We start from the raw sequence: 24,203 nt of genomic DNA, 5'->3' as shown, positions 1-24,203 counted from the left end.
CTAAAGTAGGCAAATATGTAGTAGGAAACAATGCTGCCATCATCATCATGTTCTCAAATTTTCTTAAGACGGATGCAATGCTGTCATCAGATAGCTAAAATTGCCTACACAATCTTAGCTAGCTAGCTAACGTTATAAGGCATCTAAAGTCAATCTGGTGACATCAAAATTATGATGGAAGCTTGTTCTACTAATTATTTTTCTTCTTTAGAAATGGCATTGTGTTTTCAAGCCACATTAATTCACTTTATACCAAATCTTCATCAGCGCCCAGTGAAAATTCATTGAGTAGAACGACATCAGTCCTAAAAATTAACGTTAAAAACAACATTGTGAAGAAATGTGCAAGCCATGAATAGTAATTTTTGGGCCATTGGAATACTGGGAAGATTTTCCAAAGCTAAGTACCTTTGCAACATAAGATATATAAGATAGCTTTTTATCAAGTAGTGGAATACTGTGTAAATACTTTGTTGCGATGCCTCTTGCTAATAATATCCTACGTATCCATGAAGCTTGGAAATATTTCATTTTAATGATTGCATATTTGGTACTGATTAAATGTTTCTTGAAATGTTACTAATGATTAGATTTTCAAATTATTGCAAATATTTAAAATAAAGTCAAAACAATTGGCCATGATTTGAATAGTAAAATCTTGGATTGTTGCATATGAATTCAGGATTGTTTACTGCCATTGTCCATATAATTTTTTAATTACTATAATTCTTTATTTGATTACTAGCTCAGTTCAGTTTCTACCACAACACTAACAGAACAGTGTAGTGTGCCAGGATTGCACCCTATTCCTTATATAGGGCCCTGGTCAGAAGTAGTGCACTTTATAGGGAAAAGTGCGCTTTTTGGGACACAGCCTGTGATGGGAGGGGTCATTATAATGTGAAACTGAAAGCTGTGTTTCTCCATCTCTGCAAGGGACTGATAGTGTATGTAGGTACTTGGCAGAATCAATGCTAGTCACATGGCCTAAGGGTCTAAGGTGAGGATATCCTGAAATAAAGGGTACAAGTAACTGTCCAGTGTTTCCAGATGTCTATGAAATATGACCTATAATTAATTACAATATGAGTGAAATAGTTTTTCCCCCCAAAAATGTAATTAATTATGTTGGAATGGTGTGGTGGTACCAAACAAAATAAATATTTGTTAAAAAAATATTGATGTGAGTAGCTAATTGGCCAGAACATCCTCCTCAGGAAGATGACATCAACCTCTGAGGAAATAGCAAGAATTGTTTAAGTAATCTCTTTGAGATACAAGTTCGAGGTGGGGTTTTCGAACAAAAGCAAAACAAACATGTCCAATTTATGCTTTGGCCACTAATATGAGTTTAGGATGAGTCAACAACATTATTTGGGTATGAGTAAAGAATAAAGTCTTTTAAAAGTTAGATTTTCACTGGGCGGTTACTTTAATCACTGCCATTGTAAACAGACAACGCAACATGTGAAGTGTTGGTCCTATCTTTCATGAGCTGAATTAAAATATCCCAGAAATTGAGCATTTCTCATTGGCTAAGATAATCCATCCACAGGTGTGGCATATCAAGAAGCTGATTAAACGGCATGATCATTACACAGGTGCACCTTGTGCTGGGGAAAATAAAAGGCCACTCTTCAATGTGCAGTTTTGTCCCACAACACAATGCCACAAATGTCTGAAGTTTTGAGGGAGTGTACAATTGGCATGCTGACTGTAGGAATGTCCACAAGAGCTGTTGCAAGATAATTTAATGCTCTCTACTATAAGCCACATCCAACGTCATTTTAGAGAATTTGCAGTACGTCCAACTGGCCTCACAACCGCAGACCATGTGTAACCGCGCCAGCTCAGGACCTACACATCCGGCTTCTTCACCTGCAAGATAATCTGAGATCATCCACCCAGAAAGCTGATGAAACTGAGGATTATTTCTGTCTGTGGGGAAAAACTCATTCTGATTGACTGGGCCTGGCTCCCCAGTGGGTGGGCCCTCACAGGCCCACCCATGGCTGTGCCCCTGCCCAGTCATGTGAAATCCATAGATTAGGGACTAATGAATTTTTTTCAATTGACTCATTTCTTATATGACCTGTAACTCAGTAAAATCGTTGAAATTGTTGCATGTTGCGTTTTATATTTTTGTTCAGTATAGATGGATTTAACTCAAGACAAATCGTAGCATGTAACCCCAGTCCCTGATGTGTACAGGTATGTACATTGGTCGACAATATGTCCCCCTAGATCATCTCTCCCCTATTTACTCATCCGCCAAACATATGTGTGGTTCTCCTCATCTCCTTTTACTATTAATCTGCCCTAGGTGTCTGTATGTCTGCCATGAGTGTTGATCGGATTACATTTAATTTATGATTACATTTAATTTATGTGACACGTGGAATTTTTCTATTTTTTATTTATTTGCATTTATTTTTTATTTCACCTTTATTTAACCAGGTAGGCCAGTTGAGAACAAATTCTAATTAACAAGTGTGACCTGGCCAAGATAAAGCAAAGCAGTGTGACAAAACAACAACACAGAGTTACACATGGGATAAACAAACGTACAGTCAATAACACAATAGAAACATCTGTATACAGTGTGTGAAAATGAAGTAAGGAGGTAAGGTAATAAATAGGCCATAGTGGCGAAGTAATTATCATTTAGCAATTAAGACTGGAGTGATAGATGCATCCCAAAGGGCACCCTATTCCCTGTACCCCGAGTATACAAAAAATTAAGAACAAAATAAGTGCCTTTGAACGGGGTATGGTGGTAGGTGCAAGTCACACCGGTTTGTGTCAAGAACCATAATGCTGATGGGTTTTCCTAATATTTAGTATTCTCAGTGCACAGTATATTGGGTCAAAGTAGGCAGTCATGGCCAAAGGCATAAAACTTACACCTGACTCTGTCAGAGAATCCGGGTGGTCACTGGCAGACGGACAGACACCTTCATCATCATCAACTGTCTGAAGACTGTCCCTCTACTTCCACACATAACTGGATAGACATGGGATACATTCTGAAACTGCACCCTGTGCACATATCTCCACATAACATATTTCTGTGAAGTAATTTTTTTAATTTTAAGATTGTTGATTGGTTGCGAGGGTGGGCACTTGAAAAGGAAGGAATTATGCTTTGCTCCTCTGCCCTTTATTGATAATAAATTGTTTTTTTTTTACTCCACCTTTGGATGTTGGCAGTCCGCCAAGAAATCTGCTTCATTTCGATAATTCTTCTCAAAAGCTGGCTTTTTCAATGGAAATGATGAATGAGAGTGAATTTCATAAATGCACCAGAGCTTTCTTCAGCCAATAAGCCTTTCTAGCCTCTCTCTCTCTCTCTCCTTCCCTATCTTTACCTGCTTTGAGCCGCTGGCTGCCTGGGGATGATTTGTCAATTGTTCAGATGTACTGTTTTGCTCTAGAGAAGATTCTACCTCCATATATGCTGTTAGTACTTCTACGCTCCTTGCATGAACAAGGTCCCTAGGTTCCAGTGCTTGGGAAACAGTCCCTAGAGGCCTCAGAGTAAGTGTGTTTATGCCTCTTGAATATTCCTGCAGTTTTTTTATTACTCGATATGCCCAAGCTACTAGCACAAATGTCTGTTATTTGTGAGTGCATGGTGCATATTAGGTCCTACTGTTTGTTATCCGCATGCTACAATTTATGTACTGCTCAACCATGCATTATAACTTGTGCTTAATTCTCTTGAGTCGTTCTCTTTCTGTCACAATAATTTCAAAAGACGTCAAACCACATCTAAAGTGGTGAAAATAGCTCTGGTTGAGCTGTTTCGAAGCTCAGTATTTGAAACAAAGTGAGTGCTTTGCTTGAATGACTGCCAACAGTAGGAGCCACCTACGCAGACTATAAGATTTATGGCACATTTTTGCACATGAGAGGGATTGCATCTTTTGGGGGTACCGAAGATATCATCTGTTTCCATTTACAGAGACACTCAGCAAGACAGACAGGTGGTGGCTATTCATATTTAAAGGCAATGTTTCACATGACGACATGTTGCAACATTAGAAGAAGAGATGTGTGGTTATGGTTCACCCCAGTAGGTTGTCATTGACAAAATATATTTGCCTCTTTCGCTTGCTTGTGCTGTCTCTCTTCCCCTTTTTCTACTTTCAAGGACAGAGGCAAAACATAAGCCATTACTTTTGTATTTATTTTGAAATTGAAGTGAAAGCCACTGCTAGAGGCCAAACTTATTGGTGAATTTGCAGTGTGTATATTGAGTTTGCAGTCTCAAGTATAGGTTTGCTGGTTTTACTGTTGGAGATAAGGTTGTGCTTCCTTGAGAGAAAATCACTTTCTAGTGACAATAATTCCACAGAAACAAACAACCCCAAGATATCATCAAGCATTAAGGACCGTGGTTTTGCGTCTTGAGCGCTAACCCAAAGACCAAGAAGACAGTTTCTCACTGCAACTGCCTTGGAGTAGTAGTAGATTCAACTTATTAGACCTGTTTTGGAGGTGACTAGTGCCTCCAAATCAAAACCAACCGAGAGAAGAACATGCATACGCACTCACACACACAAACACAAACCTTGGTAACTTTTGGAAAATTAAAACAGAAAGGCGCCGGGGGATATTTGCCCTCTTTTCCACTTATGTTCAATTATTTTGTAGATAATAAACAACAGTGGGAATATACAAGTTATAGTCTGTCCATAGACAAAAATAAATCATGGCAGATTCTCCCTGGGGGATGTTCCCCTCTGCGGGTGCCTTTAGAACTATTTGTTTTAAATCAAAATAAACAAAAAAGGAGGACAGAAAGACTAGGGGCCCAATTCAAACCACATCACAGAAGTTTAGCTTTACAGCGTGATTGAAATTTATGGGCAATGTTCCCGATATAGCAGAGACTGAATTCACAGTAAATGCTGTATATATCAGCTGAATCGGAAATTACCTTTTGCATTTCCATTGCGGAATCTTTAACGCTTACAGATTTAATAGAGCTCTAAATTTATAGAATGGGATTACAGGTAATAGTTTTGAAATGACATTTTTTTGCCATTCATTTAATGTAATGATAAACCAATGCCTAAACATGTTTTGTCATTAAATATAATTTTTAAACATGTCATTATATCATAGTGTGTTACGCCTAATAGAGATGTTTACTTTACTCGCAACAATGTAGGTTAATTCCTTTCATGTGGCGCTATTGGCCTCCTCTTTCTTTTAGCGACCTTTAGGGGCCAATTTACTAATGATGCATGTTTCAGACCTGTGGGGCCAGTTGTCACTCTCACAAAACAAATTGGTCTCAAAGAAACAGTTTTGGGCTGGTAGATAGTCAACACACTTTGTTTTGCCCCAATGGAATGAAAGCAAGAGTGTTTTCCCCTACGCATAATAATGTTGAATCAATAGGCGGCTATTAATGTATGCTTTTTGTCTCATTATAGCGTGGACTTCTGCTCTGTTGTTAATGTGATGGACACAGCCTAGCTGTGAAACATGTGGAGGGGAAATTGGCAGGTCCAGAGTATTAGGTCTAGGCGAAAAGCATTGTGAAAAAATGTTGCGATACAGAACAAGACCATGGTATGTCTTTGCGTGCTCTCTCCATTCCACCTGATAATCGTCTACAAACAACTCAGCTCAAGAACCCACTTTTGGATCTTTTATTAAAGCGATCTGTCAGAAACTCACATCATTGAGTTGTACACTATCTCCAGATGCATCGCTGTGTGTTTACTACCAAAGAATGGAGGAGCTGAGAGAAGACTCCTGCCTTCCTGAATCACATTATCTCAGAAAGCGTAGGGGCCTTTATTGGGGAAAATCAAGTGGTATGACTACACGTTGCACTCTGATGTATTGCTAGTAAAGGGGAAAGCACTTTTAAAAAGATGAATCTCTACTCATTCAGTGGGTAATGTAATTTCAGCCCGTCTGCAGCCGGCTTAGGGTTCTGTCTCTGACAATCAGCCTGAATAAGATGCCTGCAGAGAAGAGTGGTGATCTGAACAGTCTTGCTGATCTCCCAGTCTTGCTTCCCTCTGGAAACCTTAAGCACTAGTGACAGCCCTACCACTCTCTGTTTCTCTATCCAGAGTGTTGAGGAGAATTGTGAGCATTCCTCACAAAATGGTATGGTGAGCAGACCTTCAATGGCGAGTAGTAGCTGCCATCATGCCAAACAGTGTTGTTGTGACATGGAGTGTTTTTATTTGTCCCTCCACAGAAAGCTACTTTTATTTAAGGGCTGAGAGGAGGTAGGGAAACATGGTTATCATGAAAATACAGCTGTATCGCATTAGTGGCTACTTACACTGCTCCCAGGGCAGGTCTGGACTAGCAGAAGTTACTTTTCGAAGCAGGTTAGGAGAACTTACGCAGCAGGTTAGGAAAACTAACGTGGCAGGTCAGGAGAATTAGGTTAAAGTTAGGGAAAGGGTAAGGTTTAGGGTTAGCTAAAATGCTAAAATTGTCACCAACGTGACTCAATCATATCTAGCTGCAACCAGGCCTGCCCTAAAGGGGGGTATGAGTCAGTGAGTGAGTGAGCGCATTTGTCGAATGTAATTACCAGATTAAAGGGAGGGGTATGCAAATGGTGAATAATACAACATTAGAAGTATGAGTGTAATGGTTCTTTTGTGTTTTAACGTTTCATGTTCACAGAATGAGGGATCAAAGCATTCTCATTGTGTTGAAAGGAGATCTTGTTCATTATAATCGGAAATATTCTGAGGCCTACTTTTGGAAACCACCCAAAATAGGAACCAAAACAGTTTTTTCCTTTTGCAGCTTCTCCCTTGCAGATGTATGGTCAAAGGTGTTTCAGTAATCAAAAGTGGACTGCAGTGTCCTTGCTTCTGCTCCTTTTAAAACCTCTACAGGATCGGTGGGTCCCCTGCAGGACGGTTGAGCTAATGTGATTAGCATGAGGTTGTAATTAAGGAGAGTGCACAATTATGATCTTGAAAATGTATCAATAAACAAATTAGGCACATTTGAAGAGTCTTGGGACAACATTTTGAACTTAAATGCAATGGTTCATTGGATCAGTCTAACACTTTGCACATACACTGCTGCCATCCAGTAGCCAACATCTAAATTGTGCCTGGGATGGTATAATACATTATGGCCTTTCTCTTGCATTTCAAAGATGATGGTACAAAATGTTTTTTTTCTTTGTATTATCTTTTACCAGATATAATATGTTATATTCTCATACATTAATTTCACATTTCCACAAACTTCATAGTGTTTCCTTTCAAATAGAATAGGCATATTCTTGCTTCAGGTCCTGAGCTACAGACAGTTAGATTTTGGTATGTCATTTTAGGCAAAAATATAAAAAAGGTGTGGATCATTAAGCATTTTAAACATAACCTTTGGTTTTAAATCTTGAGAAAGGCGATACTATGATGTGTCAGCAAGGTGGCTTTTAAATATAAAAGCATACGGCTTGAGCTTATGAGTAACTGGGGTTAAGACGGGGGGAGAGGAGGCCTCATGTACCCTGCCAAGGCCCCGTCTAACCAATTTGAACCTAGTTCCACTAGGAAGAGACAGCATGGACTTGTAGAGCAATATGAACAGTATGGTTCTGGCTGTTGGGTGCTGAAGGCACAGAGGGGAGATGTATTCGTTCCAACTTGCACAGCAGTTAAGAAAGGCCTCCATGACCCCAAGGGGATACGCATGCAGACTCTCATTGAAGGAAGCTGTGTGTGTGTGTCCTCCCAAGCAGATGTAATCCACAAACAGTCCCTGGAACTCAGTGTACCAACTCAGTGTACCAATAAACTATACTGTATAACCCAAAACAACAATGATTAGTCCTGCTAAGGACTCTGCTTTGGTCCACATATTACAGCAAGCTTGTTTCTAGTAGTTATTGTAATTGGCATAACGGTCGCTGACCTGTTCAGCTTGGCTGAGGTAAATTTGAATTGTAGTAATGGGTGTTAAATAAATGCTGTACGTTGTAAATGTCCATATGTAGCACAATTTTTTTATTTTATTTTTTACATTGGATAAAAGTAGAGACTCAGAGTTAGAAAATGGTATATCGTACACTGCAGTTGAGGAACAATTGGAAAGTAATTCCGCTTTGAAAGTTGATAAGCTTGTACCCCACTTTTGAAAAAATGGCCCTTGAATATTTTGGTACCTACTGGAGAGCTCTTCTTTGTCTACACCCATTCAGCATCATTCACACCCTCTTAAGCCTTAGTCCCATCCATCTCTTTAAGGAGTCACATATGTGAGGCCATGTGGTAAACACACGCTATATCCCAAAAAGTTTATTTGTGACATGATCAGGATACAGATAAAAATATTGTGGAGTCTTTTGTTTAGACATGGTAGCTAAACAATGAAACAGCATAACCGCAACTCATACTACTACCGCCAATACAAACATTTGCATAGCTGTAGTATGAATATAACAAACTTGGTTCAATGTTAACTCGCTAACATTAGGCTATAACTAGCAAGCAAACATTTTCTTGCTAACTAACAGTAAGCTTTAACTTGCAATAACAATGACATTCTGAAAAAATGAGAAACTTCTATATGGAAAATGTAGCAATGTTGTTGAGAAAATTAGCAAAACTTCTGTAGTTCTCGATGGCTAACATTATATCTTTCAACAACGGTGCAGTAGAAAGGACTGTCAACACATACTGAACAGCTCACGTTATAGACAGAAGCGTGCTACATGGCAGACCAATCCAAACTCATCTCCCATACCTTATTTCAACCAATCATGGCTAGTGGGAAGGTTCCTGTCTATTTCCATGGCAAAACCAACTGGGCTCGTAATTTTAACAATTTTATTCGTATTGATGGATGGAATAAAAGTTTGTTATTAAAGCACATTCAATTTTACATGTTCAAGAAGGCATTTCTGCCAAAATCACAGAAAATGAATGTTTCCGTTCAAATACTGCTCCTGTGAAGTAGTGACGTGTTGCTGAAATTAAGCTGAAATTAAAACTGTTTGAATACTAAATAAATTCAGTAATAGAAACTTGCTTAACAAGTCACAAGTTGAATTGATTACCTCCTCTTTGTACCACCCACATACAATTATATGTAAGGTCCCTCAGTCTAGCAGTGAATTTCAAACACAGATTCAACCACAAGACCAGGGAAGTTTTCCAATGCCTCGCAAAGAAGGGCACCTATTGGTAGATAAAAAGATTTTAAAAAACACACATTGAATATCAATACACCCAGTCACTACAAAGATACAGGTGCCCTTCCTAACTCAGTTTCCGGAGAGGAAGGAAACCGCTCAGGGATTTCACGATGAGGCCAATTGTTACAGAGTTTAATGCCTGTGATAGGAGAAAACTGAGGATGGATCAACAACATTAACATCCACAATACTAACCTAAATGACAGAGTGAAAATACAAATATTCCAAAATATGCATCCTGTTTGCAATAAGACACTAAAGTAAAACTGCAAAAAAATGTGGCAAAGAAGTGAACTTTATGCCCTGAATACAAAGCGTTGTGTTTGGGGCAAATCCAACACATCACATCACTGAGTACCACGCTTCATATTTTCAAGCATGGCGGTGGCTGCGGGACCACCTGCAGGGAGGAGACAGAGAGACAGCCTGGTGCGTGGGGCTGCCACAGGAACCACCAGGCTGGGGAGACCTTCAGGAGGCTTGGTGTTCGGAGGAGCCTGAAGGACCGGGCTGTGGGGGAGCACTGGAGCTCTGGTGCGCAACCTTGGCACCACTTCCCCAGGCTGGACAACTACTCTAGCCCGGACCCTCCAGACCGCAGGCACAGGTTGAACCGGGCTGTGGGTCTGGCGCCTCTGGGCTGAGGGCTCTTGCGCCTCTGGGGAGATCTAGTGCTTACTACACGCACCTCTCCCTTAGGCTCCAGCTCCCACATTTGCCCGGACAGGCGGGACGAGCGGAGCGCAGGCAGAGGATGCCCGGCACGAGCGGAGCGCAGGCAGAGGACTGCACTGCACCCTCCCAGCGCCCGGAGACACAGCACGCAGAGCCGGCGCAGGATAACCTGGACCAAAACTGCGTACCGGCGACCAGACCCGCTGAGCAGGCACCATACGCCCTGGCTCAATGCCCACATTCGCATGGCACTTTCGGGGGGCTGCCCTATAGCACACCGGGCTATGGGCACGCACTGGCGACACCGTGCGCTTAACCGCATAACACGGTGCCTGACCAGTAATGCGCTGCTTATAATAAGCACGAGGCGTGAGCTCAGGTCTGCTACCTGGCTTAGTACCACACCTCGTCTGCCCCCCCCAAAAAAGATTCTGCCTCCTCATATCGCCGGCTCCTCTCTCCGGCTGCCTCTGCTCTCCTAGCTGCCTCCACCTGTTCCCATGGAAGGCGATCCTTTCCCGCCAGGATCTCCTCCCAGGTGTAGCAACCCTTGCCGTCCAATACATCCTCCCATGTCCATTCCTCCTGTGATGCTGGCCACTTTGTTGCTGCTGCTGCTGCTGTCGTCGCTGCTGTTTACCACGCCGCTTGGTCCAAGTTGGGTGGGTGATTCTGTAATGGTTTTCTTCATCTGAACGAGAGGCGGACCAAAGCGCAGCGGGGTTGTTTTGATTCATGCTTTAATAAATCACATGAACAAACTAACAAAAAAAAGAAATGTGAAAACTCAAAACAGTCCTATCTGGTGCAAACACAGAGACAGGAACAATCACCCACAAACACACAGTGAAACCCAGGCTACCTAAGTATGATTCTCAATCAGAGACAACTAATGACACCTGCCTCTGATTGAGAACCATACTAGGCCGAAACATAGAAATACCCAAAACCTAGAAAATCAAACATAGACTGCCCACCCAACTCACGCCCTGACCACACTAACTAAATACAAAACACAGGAAATAAAGGTCAGAACGTGACACTGGGAGACAAATTCACCTTTCAGCAGGACAATAACCTTAAACACAAGGCCAAATATACAATGGAGTTGCTTACCAAGACAACCTAAATCTGCTTGAAAATCTATGGCAAGACTTGAAAATGGCTGTCGAGCAATGACCAACAACCAACTTGACAGATCATGAAAAATGTTTTTATTAATAATGTGCAAATATTGTACAATCCAGGTGTGCAAAGCTCTTCGAGACTTACCCAGAAAGACTCACAGCTGTAATTACTGCCAAATGTGAATCTAACATGTATTGACTCAGGGGTGTGAATACTTATGTAAATTTGATATTTTTGTGTATCATTTTCAATACATTTCTTCTAAAAACATGTTTTCAGTTTGTCATTATGTATTGTGTGTAGATGGGTGAGAAAAACATATACATTCAGGCTGTAACACAACATGTGGAATAAGTCAAGGGTATGAATACTTTCTGAAGGCACTGAAGCTATCTGATGCCCTTCTGCAATGTAGTGGAACTGGAATGTGACCAAAGCCAGATAGCTGATGTGAAATGCATTGAAAGCACCAGCAGGGGAGGCCACCGCTAGGGGAGAGGTGTGTGTAAGGAGGACTATGCAAATGGAGTGAAGGAAAAAAAGGAACATTGTGAGGAGATGAGAAGGAGCAGAGGAGTAGAAAAGGGAGGAAGAGGGAGGAAAACAGATTGGAGGAGTAGAAAAGGGAGGAAGAGGGAGGAAAACAGATTGGAGGAGTAGAAAAGAGAGGAAGATGGGGGGATAGAAGTCACCCAGGTGTTTTTTGTCCACCTTCACAGCTCACTTGTAATTGGTGTTTTTGTCCAATTATAGAGGAAAGCTTGTCACTTCACTCACAATACATTGTCTTTCTGCTTCTTGCTTGATAGTCTTATTGAGATTCTACTATCAAATACAGTACACGTAAAAGTGGAACATGTATTTGTAATGACCCTGTGGCCATCAGACGATCAAAGAGATTGGCAAATAACATCTCTGAAATATGTATGTTCATACAGATGTAGGATCTTAATTTGATCACTCTTTTGTTGCTGAGAATGTTCCTGCCCAGCAGGAAGTGTAGTCAAGGTTTTAAAAGGTTGCTAAAGTTTTTTATTTCCAATTTTAAATCTCAGACTAGATTTGTCCTAAAAATGTATCAACATCTAAAAAAATGTCCATGAATTATTGTCCATATAATAATCTACATTTCCTCTTGTTCCAGGATAATTTTCCTGCTGTAGCAAACTGGCTCAAATGAAGATCCTACATCTATCTGTATGCATTAGACTGAAAATACTGTATGTCCTTGGTTATCCCATTGTGGGCCAATGGAGGGTGGAGAGAAACCCTAAGAGAGATGATTTGTTAAAGCCATACGGTAGGGAAGGTATTCACTTTATTCTATTCTCTCTCAAGTTATTTGAAGCCGATGACAAGTTGAAAGGTTAATCATACTACAGGGATACTCTGTGATCTCCTAGGGTGGTTATGCAAAAGTTTTTATAAATATTTCACTTACAAGTCTATTAGCATAACCAATAGGAATTATGTACCATGGCTCCGACCGACGTGGTTTGAAGCACACATCTATACACAGTCATTTTCAGAGTGTTTAAATATTCAGTACTTTTTATGTCTAATTCTGGCCTCTATTGATGTGTATATTTCTCTCACCTCTCTTCACAGTATGGCTTTTGGAGGAGAAATCCCTTTAGTGAAATGTTAACAGCCTTCCAAGCAGAGCTAGTGTAGCCCATAAGTAAGCCTGAGCCCATGTACATTTGAAATGTTATAATGATCTTTACTTTGAAATGGGGCCGTAAAATCGATCTGTTCTCCCTACACATTTAAAGGTGATCCATTCACCTCGCAGTACTGTGTTGCTGGCTCCAGTGTTTAATGTAACTCCCCCACTCAGTGCTCTGCTGCTGACTCCAAGTGTTTAATGTAACTCCACCACTCAGTGCTCTGCTGCTGACTCCAAGTGTTTAATGTAACTCCACCACTCAGTGCTCTGCTGCTGACTCCAAGTGTTTAATGTAACTCCACCACTCAGTACTCTGCTGCTGACTCCAAGTGTTTAATGTAACTCCACCACTCGGTGCTCTGCTGCTGACTCCAAGTGTTTAATATAACTCCACCACTCAGTACTCTGCTGCTGACTCCAAGTGTTTAATGTAACTCCACCACTCGGTGCTCTGCTGCTGACTCCATGTGTTTAATGTAACTCCACCACTCAGTACTCTGCTGCTGGCTCCAGTGTTTAATGTACTGTAACTCCACTAAGCTGCTTTAGCTGAATGACACAACATTAGGCTGACTGTTTGGTGAGACATGTCAGGGTAGTATTGGCATTTTATGTTGAACTCCAGATCATTCTGATTGGTGTATGTTATTGATTAGTAGTATCTTATTGGTTATTCTGACTGGTGTCTGTGTGCTATTGGTTAATGGCATCTCCAAATCATTCTGATTGGTGTAATGTATGATTTTCAGATCATTCTGATTTGTTTGTCGTCTCCTCTCTCGCCATAGGTTAACAGGATTCTCAATGCCACCACCAGTTACGAGCACGGGGTCCGTCTTCTCCCTGCGTCTTACCAGTGACTTCGCTGTGAGCGCTCACGGCTTTAAATTATATTATGAAGGTAAGGCTCTTCTCTTCTCCTTATATTCTTCTTCTATTCCCTCTCATTGTTTCTGTTGTTTATCCCTTGTATTCACTCATCCAATGAACAGGACTGATAGACTCATGTTGGATGTGATGGCTTCTGATCCAGCTGGTGACTCAGATGCTCTGCTCTGATCTCTCTGGGAGTTTGAATTTATATTTTATTTAATTAAAGAGCTTTATTGACTGTATTAGTTCCCACTTTTAGATCTGCTGTTTTCTAAGGACCTCATCAGTCCACATCAAACCAGATATAATCAAAAACACACACCGTTATAGACCTGCTGTTCTCTAAGGACCTCATCAGTCCACATCAAACCAGATATAATCAAAAACACACACCGTTATAGACCTGCTGTTCTCTAAGGACCTCATCAGTCCACATCAAACCAGATATAATCAAAAACACACATGTTATAGACCTGCTGTTCTCTAAGGACCTCATCAGTCCAAACAGATATAATCAAACCTGGTCTCTAATCAAAAACATCTGGGAGTTTATTTAGACCTGCTTTCTCTAAGGACCTCATCAGTCCACATCAAACCAGATATAATCAAAAACACACACGTTATAGACCTGCTGTTCTCTAAGGACCTCATCAGTCCACATCAAACCAGATATAATCAAAAACACACACCGTTATAGACCTGCTGTTCTCTAAGGACCTCATCAGTCCACATCAAACCAGATATAATCAAAAAACACACCGTTATAGACCTGCTGTTCTCTAAGGACCTCATCAGTCCACATCAAACCAGATATAATCAAAAACACACACCGTTATAGACCTGCTGTTCTCTAAGGACCTCATCAGTCCACATCAAACCAGATATAATCAAAAACACACACCGTTATAGACCTGCTGTTCTCTAAGGACCTCATCAGTCCACATCAAACCAGATATAATCAAAAACACACACCGTTATAGACCTGCTGTTCTCTAAGGACCTCATCAGTCCACATCAAACCAGATATAATCAAAAAACACACGTTATAGACCTGTTATAGACCTGCTGTTCTCTAAGGACCTCATCAGTCCACATCAAACCAGATATAATCAAAAACACACACCGTTATAGACCTGCTGTTCTCTAAGGACCTCATCAGTCCACATCAAACCAGATATAATCAAAAACACACACCGTTATAGACCTGCTGTTCTCTAAGGACCTCATCAGTCCACATCAAACCAGATATAATCAAAAACACACACCGTTATAGACCTGCTGTTCTCTAAGGACCTCATCAGTCCACATCAAACCAGATATAATCAAAAACACACACCGTTATAGACCTGCTGTTCTCTAAGGACCTCATCAGTCCACATCAAACCAGATATAATCAAAAACACACACCGTTATAGACCTGCTGTTCTCTAAGGACCTCATCAGTCCACATCAAACCAGATATAATCAAAAACACACACCGTTATAGACCTGCTGTTCTCTAAGGACCTCATCAGTCCACATCAAACCAGATATAATCAAAAACACACACCGTTATAGACCTGCTGTTTTCTAAGGACCTCATCAGTCCACATCAAACCAGATATAATCAAAAACACACACCGTTATAGACCTGCTGTTCTCTAAGGACCTCATCAGTCCACATCAAACCAGATATAATCAAAAACACACACCGTTATAGACCTGCTGTTTTCTAAGGACCTCATCAGTCCACATCAAACCAGATATAATCAAAAACACACACCGTTATAGACCTGCTGTTCTCTAAGGACCTCATCAGTCCACATCAAACCAGATACAATCAAAAACACACACCGTTATAGACCTGCTGTTCTCTAAGGACCTCATCAGTCCACATCAAACCAGATACAATCAAAAACACACACCGTTATAGACCTGCTGTTTTCTAAGGACCTCATCAGTCCACATCAAACCAGATATAATCAAAAACACACACCGTTATAGACCTGCTGTTCTCTAAGGACCTCATCAGTCCACATCAAACCAGATATAATCAAAAACACACACCGTTATAGACCTGCTGGTCTCTAAGGACCTCATCAGTCCACATCAAACCAGATATAATCAAAAACACACACTGTATAGGCCTACTGGACTGCCCCTGAGGCCAGACAGACATGTTGTCCATGTATAGCATCAAAGCATGTATCTACAGAAAGGCACACATGGTTAAAACATCATCTGCATGTTTATTACACACAGTAGGTGAATGTTTTACGTCATCCTTTAACTGTATTACAGTCTGTGTCATGAAACTTGGCATAAAGGAAGCACAAACATCTAGCATTTCCAAGAATCAACGACTATGCCAAGTAGACTAGTCCACCCCTAACCCTCGTCCAAGGCTAAGGAAGACCAAACATAACTCACACAAACACAATGTCAATCAAATTTGCGGTCAAATGTCTTCCCTGCTTTACCCCCATGATGGACCATTCTACCTCTCCTCTGTCAGCTGACCAACTAACTGTGTAGCCCTCCAGTCTTCAGACAGAACCTCCTACCCCTCTACCCATTCTCTACCCTCCAGTCCCCTCTGCCACCCTCCTCTCCTCTGCCCCTCCTCTGTCCCTCCTCTGCCAGCTGACTGCTACACTATGTAGCATCTCCAGTCTGCGGCCACGTCATTTACCTCCCCATATATTTCTTCTGGTCCCCCAGGCCTACTCACTCACTACCCACCCACCTGTCCACCATGAATACATGCACAGCCTTGATACTCGCTGCAATTTCTGGGTTATTGAAATATACATCAAACATTTTCGGAAAGAAGCAAGACACTCCCTCCAGTTCTGTTACATCTCCAGTGGATCCACTGCTTTTTAAAATGACATAATGTAATGGATCCACTGCTTTTTAAAATGACATAATGTAATGGATCCACTGCTTTTTAAAATGACATAATGTAATGGATCCACTGCTTTTTAAAATGACATAATGTAATGGATCCACTGCTTTTTAAAATGACATAATGTAATGGATCCACTGCTTTTTAAAATGACATAATGTAATGGATCCACTGCTTTTTAAAATTACATAATGTAATGGATCCACTGCTTTTTAAAATTACATAATGTAATGGATCCACTGCTTTTTAAAATTACATAATGTAATGGATCCACTGCTTTTTAAAATTACATAATGTAATGGATCCACTGCTTTTTAAAATTACATAATGTAATGGATCCACTGCTTTTTAAAATTACATAATGTAATGGATCCACTGCTTTTTAAAATGACATAATGTAATGGATCCACTGCTTTTTAAAATGACATAATGTAATGGATCCACTGCTGTTTTAAAGTTGCATACGCCACCACGGCTTCTAAATTGGAATTATTTTAACATTCCCCATTTTTGCTTAGCAACACCTTGAACTAAAGGCATTAGGAAGGATCTAATAATTCTCTACTGTTTCCAGCTTCCACAACTCTCATGGTTTCATTATAGATTGGTAGTGCTACTATGATACTGAGTACTAGATCTGCTCAAAGCACACACACACACACACACACACACACACACACACACACACACACACACACACACACACACACACACACACACACACACACACACACACACACACACACACACACACACACACACACACACACACACACACACACGTGGGGTTTCCCATGGCCAATTAGACCCTGATGCTTTCACAGTCTGATAACACTTCTAATGATAATACGACTTCTTAACATTCTATTTAATGCTTTGTTTATTCTCTTTTATTCATCCCATTTGTGACTTTGAGTCTTTTCCTGTTGAATACTGAATACTCAGATTCATTTAAAGGCATGGAGCATGGATTCAATCACGGACACTGATAAACTGGAGGGGGGGGGGAAACTGCACTTTATTTTCTTTGTTTCTGATGGTAACCACCACTTACTGAGACAAGACAGTGAGACAAAGATATTCACGTCTAAGTAGACATGGAAAACTGCATAGCTATCCAGCCTCCTTTGCATTGGTTCTTCTGTATATCCTCTCACTCTCAACAGAAAGGACTAGCACCTATGCTGCCGGGACTGTATTGATGTACTGTATTGTGCAATCGTCATGCTGCCCACGCATACCATTCCTCCCTGGCAACACACACACACACACACACACACACACACACACACACACACACACACACACACACACACACACACACACACACACACACACACACACGCCTATCTGGCCCCCTCACCATGGCTATGCTGCTCTGCATTATTAGAGCTCACAACACCTCCACCTGCACCTCCAGCAAGTATCATCCCTCCCCCGGGCCTCTCCGCCTGGGCATACCACATCTCTGGCTCCCTGGCTGCAGTTACACCCAGCTGGGGGAGGGGGGCGCCGGCACACAGTTCAGCTCCAGCTGCAGGAAACATTGCTTTCTCTTCCTCACACACATACTGTGTGTAGACATATACAGAAGTTGCACACACACACCTCTGGGGTTGACAGACTGTGCGACTGATGTGTTTTCGATGCCTGTAGATACTGTGTTGTATAACCTGACTCTGCATGCTCTATATGCAGTTGATTTTTAAAGTAAGGACTGTTGAGTAGTGTTAGGTCTCGAGTGTAGGTCTTGATTTAAGGAGTGTCGAGATGACAGACTTATGTAGTCAGTGTATGGTCTGGGCAATTAACCCTTTCTTCACTGTTTAGTTGCACATACTGGGTAGATTGTCTTATTTGCAGCTGCAAAAAGCATTTCTCGCACTCATATAACATGATAGATCCTGAAAAACAAGTAATGTCTCAAATAATAGACTTTATTCTATATGAACCAGGGAGGAAGAGTACATTCATATGGATCTGTTACATCCCTGGGTACCAGTTCATCGTTTATGATTAATGACACATGCTGGACTCTAGTCTAGTGTATTGTATATGAACGATGCCTATGATGTAAATTATTCAGTGGGCATCCCGAGGCACTATTAGAGTATGCTAAGTTGATAACATTGGTGATGATGGTGGCAATTACAAAGCGAGGTAGCGGTTGCGGCTTTTGCCAAATTTAGTACGCACTGTCCTCAATTTTATGAATATGACTATAATACTTGTTCTTCTCTTCTTCATCTTCATCAGTATAGTTGTCATCATCTTTATCATCAGCAGCATCATCATCATCACCTTCATCATCATCATCATCATCATCATCATCACCTTCATCCTCTTCATCATCATGTAAGTATTATGATATGGATTCCACTCATTACAGTATTTCAGACAATAATCTGCTAGCTAGGACGTACACTTTCCTAACCTGTGGATGTTTCACTGGAGAGTGAATCCCTATTGGAAACCTATCCTATCTCTGCTGAGGTTGGTTTACATTACATTCTGTATGAGTACATGGCTTCCCTGACTCATGAGAACCCAGTGTAGAAAACCTATAATCAACCTCTGACGTGGTTTTACATTATATGCTGTAGAAAAACCTCTGACTGACCCATAAGAAATCACTGTAGAGTGCAGTACATGAACAAGAGTATGTACTTTCCTTTACCCATCAAACCACACACAACTCACTTCCCTTAGATGTGATAGAACATGAACATGCCTGTCATACAGTATTAAACCTTGCAGCTAACAAGCTGTGGGAGATTTGCCTGCTGGGCTATCAGAACTGGATTCTTGAAAATGATTTTCAAATACGTTGAGTGTTCGCTTGAGTCTGGGAGGGGTTTGCATTTTTAAAAACTTTTCTATTAGTTCATTAAGCCAGGCATGCTCAAACAGGCAAAGATGGAGTATTTTAATGGGGGGGCGGGGTTCTACAAAGCTATAAGGAATTGTTTTAAGAAGATCATACCAAGGATTGTTTAGCTATTTGATTTTGAATATTAAGACCCCTTTTTTTATATTGAAACATTTGGCCTTACTGCTATTTTATTTTTTTATTTTTTATTTAACCTTTATTTAACCAGGTAGGCTCATTTACAACTGCGACCTGGCTAAGATAAAGCAAAGCAGTGTGACACCGACAACAACACAGAGTTACACATGGAGTAAACAATAAACAAGCCAATAACACAATAAACAAGTCAATGACACAGTAGAAAAAGAGAAAGTATATATACAGTGTGAGCAAAAGGCATGAGGAGGTAGGCAATAAATAGGCCATAGGAGCGAAGAATTACAATTTAGCAGATTAACACATGAATAACAGATTGAGGGGTATTTATGTCTATAATAAATCATTTTTGTGGTATAAAAACCTCATTCTGATTGGCAGGTCCTGGCTCCCCAGTGGGTGGGCCTGGCTGCCAAGTGGGTGGGCCTCCAAAGCCCACCTATGGCTGCACCCCTGCCCAGTCATGTGAAATCCATAGAATAGAGCCTAATGAGGGAGGGTAGCGCTATTGAGGCTAAAAGGAAGTTGTATGGTTTTGTCTTCAATCAATACCAACAAAAGTGTATTTGATGTTCTTTTTTGCTGCCCTCTAAATAAATCATGGAATAGAGAAATAAATTATAATCTATCCATTCACATCATATAAACTACCGTTAGATTTTATGTTTCTGGTGTCAAAAAGGAAGCTAGAATATTGATTGTAAAAAGCGAAGGAAAAATGAGATATGTTTTAAGATGAGAGTAGCTCGTTTAAAGGCTAGAAGCTGGAACCATTACAAATAACCTCAGAATAATCCAACCACAATTCCAGAGGCTTGTGTTTGCAAGGACATTGTATTCCTAGAGCAGTGCATTTTGGTAAAGTTGCAGAATGTGTGCCATTATGCTAAGAGCTAGCTGAAAGCACTCAGGCATCTAGTCTAGTCAGTGAATATTAAATCTCCTGCCCCATATGTGAAAGATGCATACTATCCTCATGCGAAATGCATTCATTGATGCATATTGATGTTGCTAGCTTCCGGGTTGGAGGGCGCCGTGTTAAGAAGCAGTGCGGCTTGGTTGGGTTGTGTATCGGAGGACGCATGACTTTCAACCTTCGTCTCTCCCGAGCCCGTACAGGAGTTGTAGCGATGAGATAAGATAGTAGCTACTCAACAATTGGATACCACGAAATTAGGGAGAAAAAGGGGTAAAATTAAAAATAGGTGTTCATACTTTATTTGAACTGAACACTGAAATAACAAAAATAACAGAAATAACAACGAGAACGAATGAAACCGAAACAGTTCTGTCTGGTGCAGAGACACACACACACACACACACACACACACACACACACACACACACACACACACACACACACACACACACACACACACACACACACACACACACACACACACACACACACACACACACACACACAACAAAAAAAAAAATAGCCACAAGGCACAGGTGGGAAAAGGCTACCTAAGTACGGTTCTCAATCAGAAACAACGATAGACAGCTGCCTCTGATTGAGAACCACACCCGGCCAAACACACAGAAATAGAAAACATTGAACACAAAAACATAGAATGCCCACCCCAACTGACCAAACCAAAATAGAGACATAAAAGGTCTGGGCGTGACACCCTCATCTTTTTATTGAAACAATGGTAGGGAGGACTCTTTGTTATTTTTTCAACTGCTGAGTGCCACTTTAAAAATCAAACATAATTTCTCGCTCTTTGATTGGACTACAGCACAATTGCACATTCTAGGTTGACAAACTTGTTGTTTACTAAGACTCTCAGTTCCAGAATTGTGTGGTTATGTTCTTTCTAACCATCAAACCATTTAAAGCATGACATATTTAACATAGCTCTCTTCTATAGTGTGTACTGAGACATTACAGAGAAAAACAACTTTGGGCTTGAATGATAGAGGAAATAGGCAATGAAGTCAATCACTGCATATAGCAAGCCTTTCGGTTTCTCTATCCCTCTCTCCTTCTCTCCCTCCCTCCACTTTCTCTCCCATCAGCCAATCTGTCTTCTAAAAGTGACAGAAAACTGGCAATGTTTTAGACATGCAGCGTTATTATCTTGGCCCTGCTTATGGACACGTTCCGCGTAATCAGGATCCTTCATGCCGTTGCCAAAGCCTCCAGGATGTCACAGTGTTATTCATGTTAAGATTGCCTCCTCTCAAAGTTCTAATGTCCTGTTTGTGTGTAATCCTCAACATTTTGACAATGCAGTCTCTCACTAACGTCTGTAAGAGAGGGAAGATTTGTTAAGTAAGGTATTATATTAATTTCCTCCTATGAAGGTTTACGTGTCCTAGTTCACCTGGGACGACACACCTCCTTGAAGAACACCATCCAGACATGGGTTGAAATATTATTTGAAATAACTTTATTTGATTTAGCCCTGTCTGGCGTGTCAGATGGGCGGGGACTATTCCATTGGTTCCATTCTGTCAGACAAGCTCGATCAAGCACAGCTAAAGTATTTGACAGGCAAACAAATACTATTTGAACGCAGGTTGTCATTTAATAGGATCTATGTGGTCGAACCCATCTCTCCTCCCTCCCTCAGACCAACCCGACTGCCTGTCATCCAAGGGTTTGGTTTGATTGACAGCTAATAGTGACCTCCAATTCACCCCGTAATAAAATATGGATTAATAAAGAAAATGGACACTAACTGAAAGCATAAGGCACCATCTGCAGCCAGCCAGCCCTGAGGCTATTTCTGACCACATTGCCATGTCAGTTACAAGTATAAAGTGGCTAGGCCTTGGGTGGAGAGGGAGCATGTTGGGCATGGTGAAAGACAGCTAACAAGCGGGTATGAATTATGACCCTGACACACAGGTGAATACATGACATCTTGGTCAACTCTGCTGTGATGTCAGTCGGCATCCTTCCATTTGACCATATACAGGCTGGTGTTTTTCTGCTCTGCAGTAATTGACTTTATTGCCCATTTCCTCTCTCTGTCATGTCCAGTAATAACCCTCTCAAAGCCTCTTTCCTCTAGGTAATGTTCTGAGCACACACTATATAGGAGAGGTAGAATAAATCTGTTGCTTTAAAAAAGATGGTTAGACGTTTACGTGTGAGCTATGCTTCCCTTCAAAGGCAAAACGCAGTAACTACGAATTTGGTCAAAAATCTTTGATCTGTTGTAATTGCCAGGTATATTATCTGATTGTGGTATTTAGCTTCCTCACACAAGAACAAGCCAGTTGATCCGAATATATCCTGAAGTATCAGAAATTGTGGTCTGTCAAGACAAAAAGTCTTTGAAGTCAGATTTTGCAGAAACTAAAAGTATGTAGTAACTGCGTTTTACCTATGTAGGGCAGTATTCTATATGCATGTATATATGTTGGATTGATCATACATTCTTATGACTGGTTATAGAGCATTAAACTAGCAGGCTAAAGTGGTTACCAGAATATTGACTCAATTGGCTCTGCGGTCTGTCCACCTCCCAGGACACCAGAGATGTTAGCATCTCTTTTTGTTCAATGGGTTTCCGATCAAAAGCAGCGCCGCTTCTTTCCCTTTAATTGAATACGAAGGTGATGAAGAGTGTCTAAGGGATCTCGGAGAAGCGTAAATACTTTTTGGGTCAATACTCTAGTCTCTCTCTGTGTCTCCCTGGCATGGCGGTGGCTGTTGCTGCCGGGTTCATTGTTAAACAGTCCTTTAAAAAAACTTGAAGTGTCAAAGGAGGCTCCTTTATTTTCAAGTCAATGATTTCTCCAAGTTTCAGTTCAATAATCCATTAGTATGCTTCCCATTTCAAAGATCACTGCCAAAGCTTGTTCATTAAACTGTCTGGGTACCCAAGCCTCGTATTGAAGTCCCCCTGTCATTTTCAAACTCTCTAATTGCACGTTGTTTACAGCCAGTGACGTGCAACTCAACTGCACCGCAAAGACAAAGAATAAGAAAGAGCAAATCACTTTAATTATTTAGAGGACTTAAAATGGGTGACATTGTCATCTGGCATTTTCTTTGATTGGTGTGAAACTAATAACATGAAAAATACCAAATTTCAAAGAATTACAATCTGTTGTCTGTGTTGAATCATCTTCACAAAAATGTGCTTTCTTTACCCGTTTTTCGAAACAATGATAACTTTACATTTGAATGTTTAGTCATGTAACAGACACTCTCTAGCCAGAGACTCGAGCCAGCAACCTTTCAGTTGGCCTAGCACACTTAGCCACTACCTGCTGCCCCAATAACTTTGCTATTGTTCAAGTACCATCCATCATTACTTCTCCTTATCTAAGTAGTATTTCCATTTCAGCTCTGCCTCTGATTCAAATGACTGTAATGCTCTTCGGCACTTCTTCTTCTTTCTCATGGCTAATCCTTCACTCACTATCTTTCGATGGAAAACCTCTTGTCAGCACATTGTTTTGTCATTTATCATACTTCTGGCAGATGACATCATATCACACCTTAGAAAAAGGTGCTTGTTCACACACTGTTTTGTCTTTGTCATATACCAGACAATCCCCCTTTCCCGCATCGACGCAAGTAGTCTTTGAGGTGGATTGCTCTCTTTGCAGCATAGTTAACTTTGAGGTGTCAGACTAAGACTCCAAGAAGCCCCCCCAGCCCCCGTGTCTCTGATAGCTGCCAGTTAGAGTAGACAGACACTTCTTACAGAATTAATTAAAGAGTTGAATGCTAATTGCTAGCATTCAATAAAGATCGTTTGCCCCGAGGGGCCAAAATGAGATG

General features: G+C 40.9%; 1 protein-coding gene across 1 annotated transcript in view; it reads left to right on the top strand.

Annotated features, from left to right (window-relative positions):
- Positions 1-24,203, top strand: part of LOC118397653 (CUB and sushi domain-containing protein 3-like) — a 660,396-nt gene that overhangs the window by 150,287 nt on the left and 485,906 nt on the right. The window contains exon 3 of the mRNA XM_052470057.1: positions 13,457-13,569. Coding sequence (XP_052326017.1) covers positions 13,457-13,569 — 113 coding nt within the window. The remainder of the gene's footprint in view (positions 1-13,456; positions 13,570-24,203) is intronic.

This window comes from Oncorhynchus keta, chromosome 19, assembly GCF_023373465.1.
Source record: "Oncorhynchus keta strain PuntledgeMale-10-30-2019 chromosome 19, Oket_V2, whole genome shotgun sequence".
In the NCBI taxonomy this organism is placed as follows: domain Eukaryota; kingdom Metazoa; phylum Chordata; class Actinopteri; order Salmoniformes; family Salmonidae; genus Oncorhynchus; species Oncorhynchus keta.
This window is presented reverse-complemented; position numbering and strand designations above follow the sequence as displayed.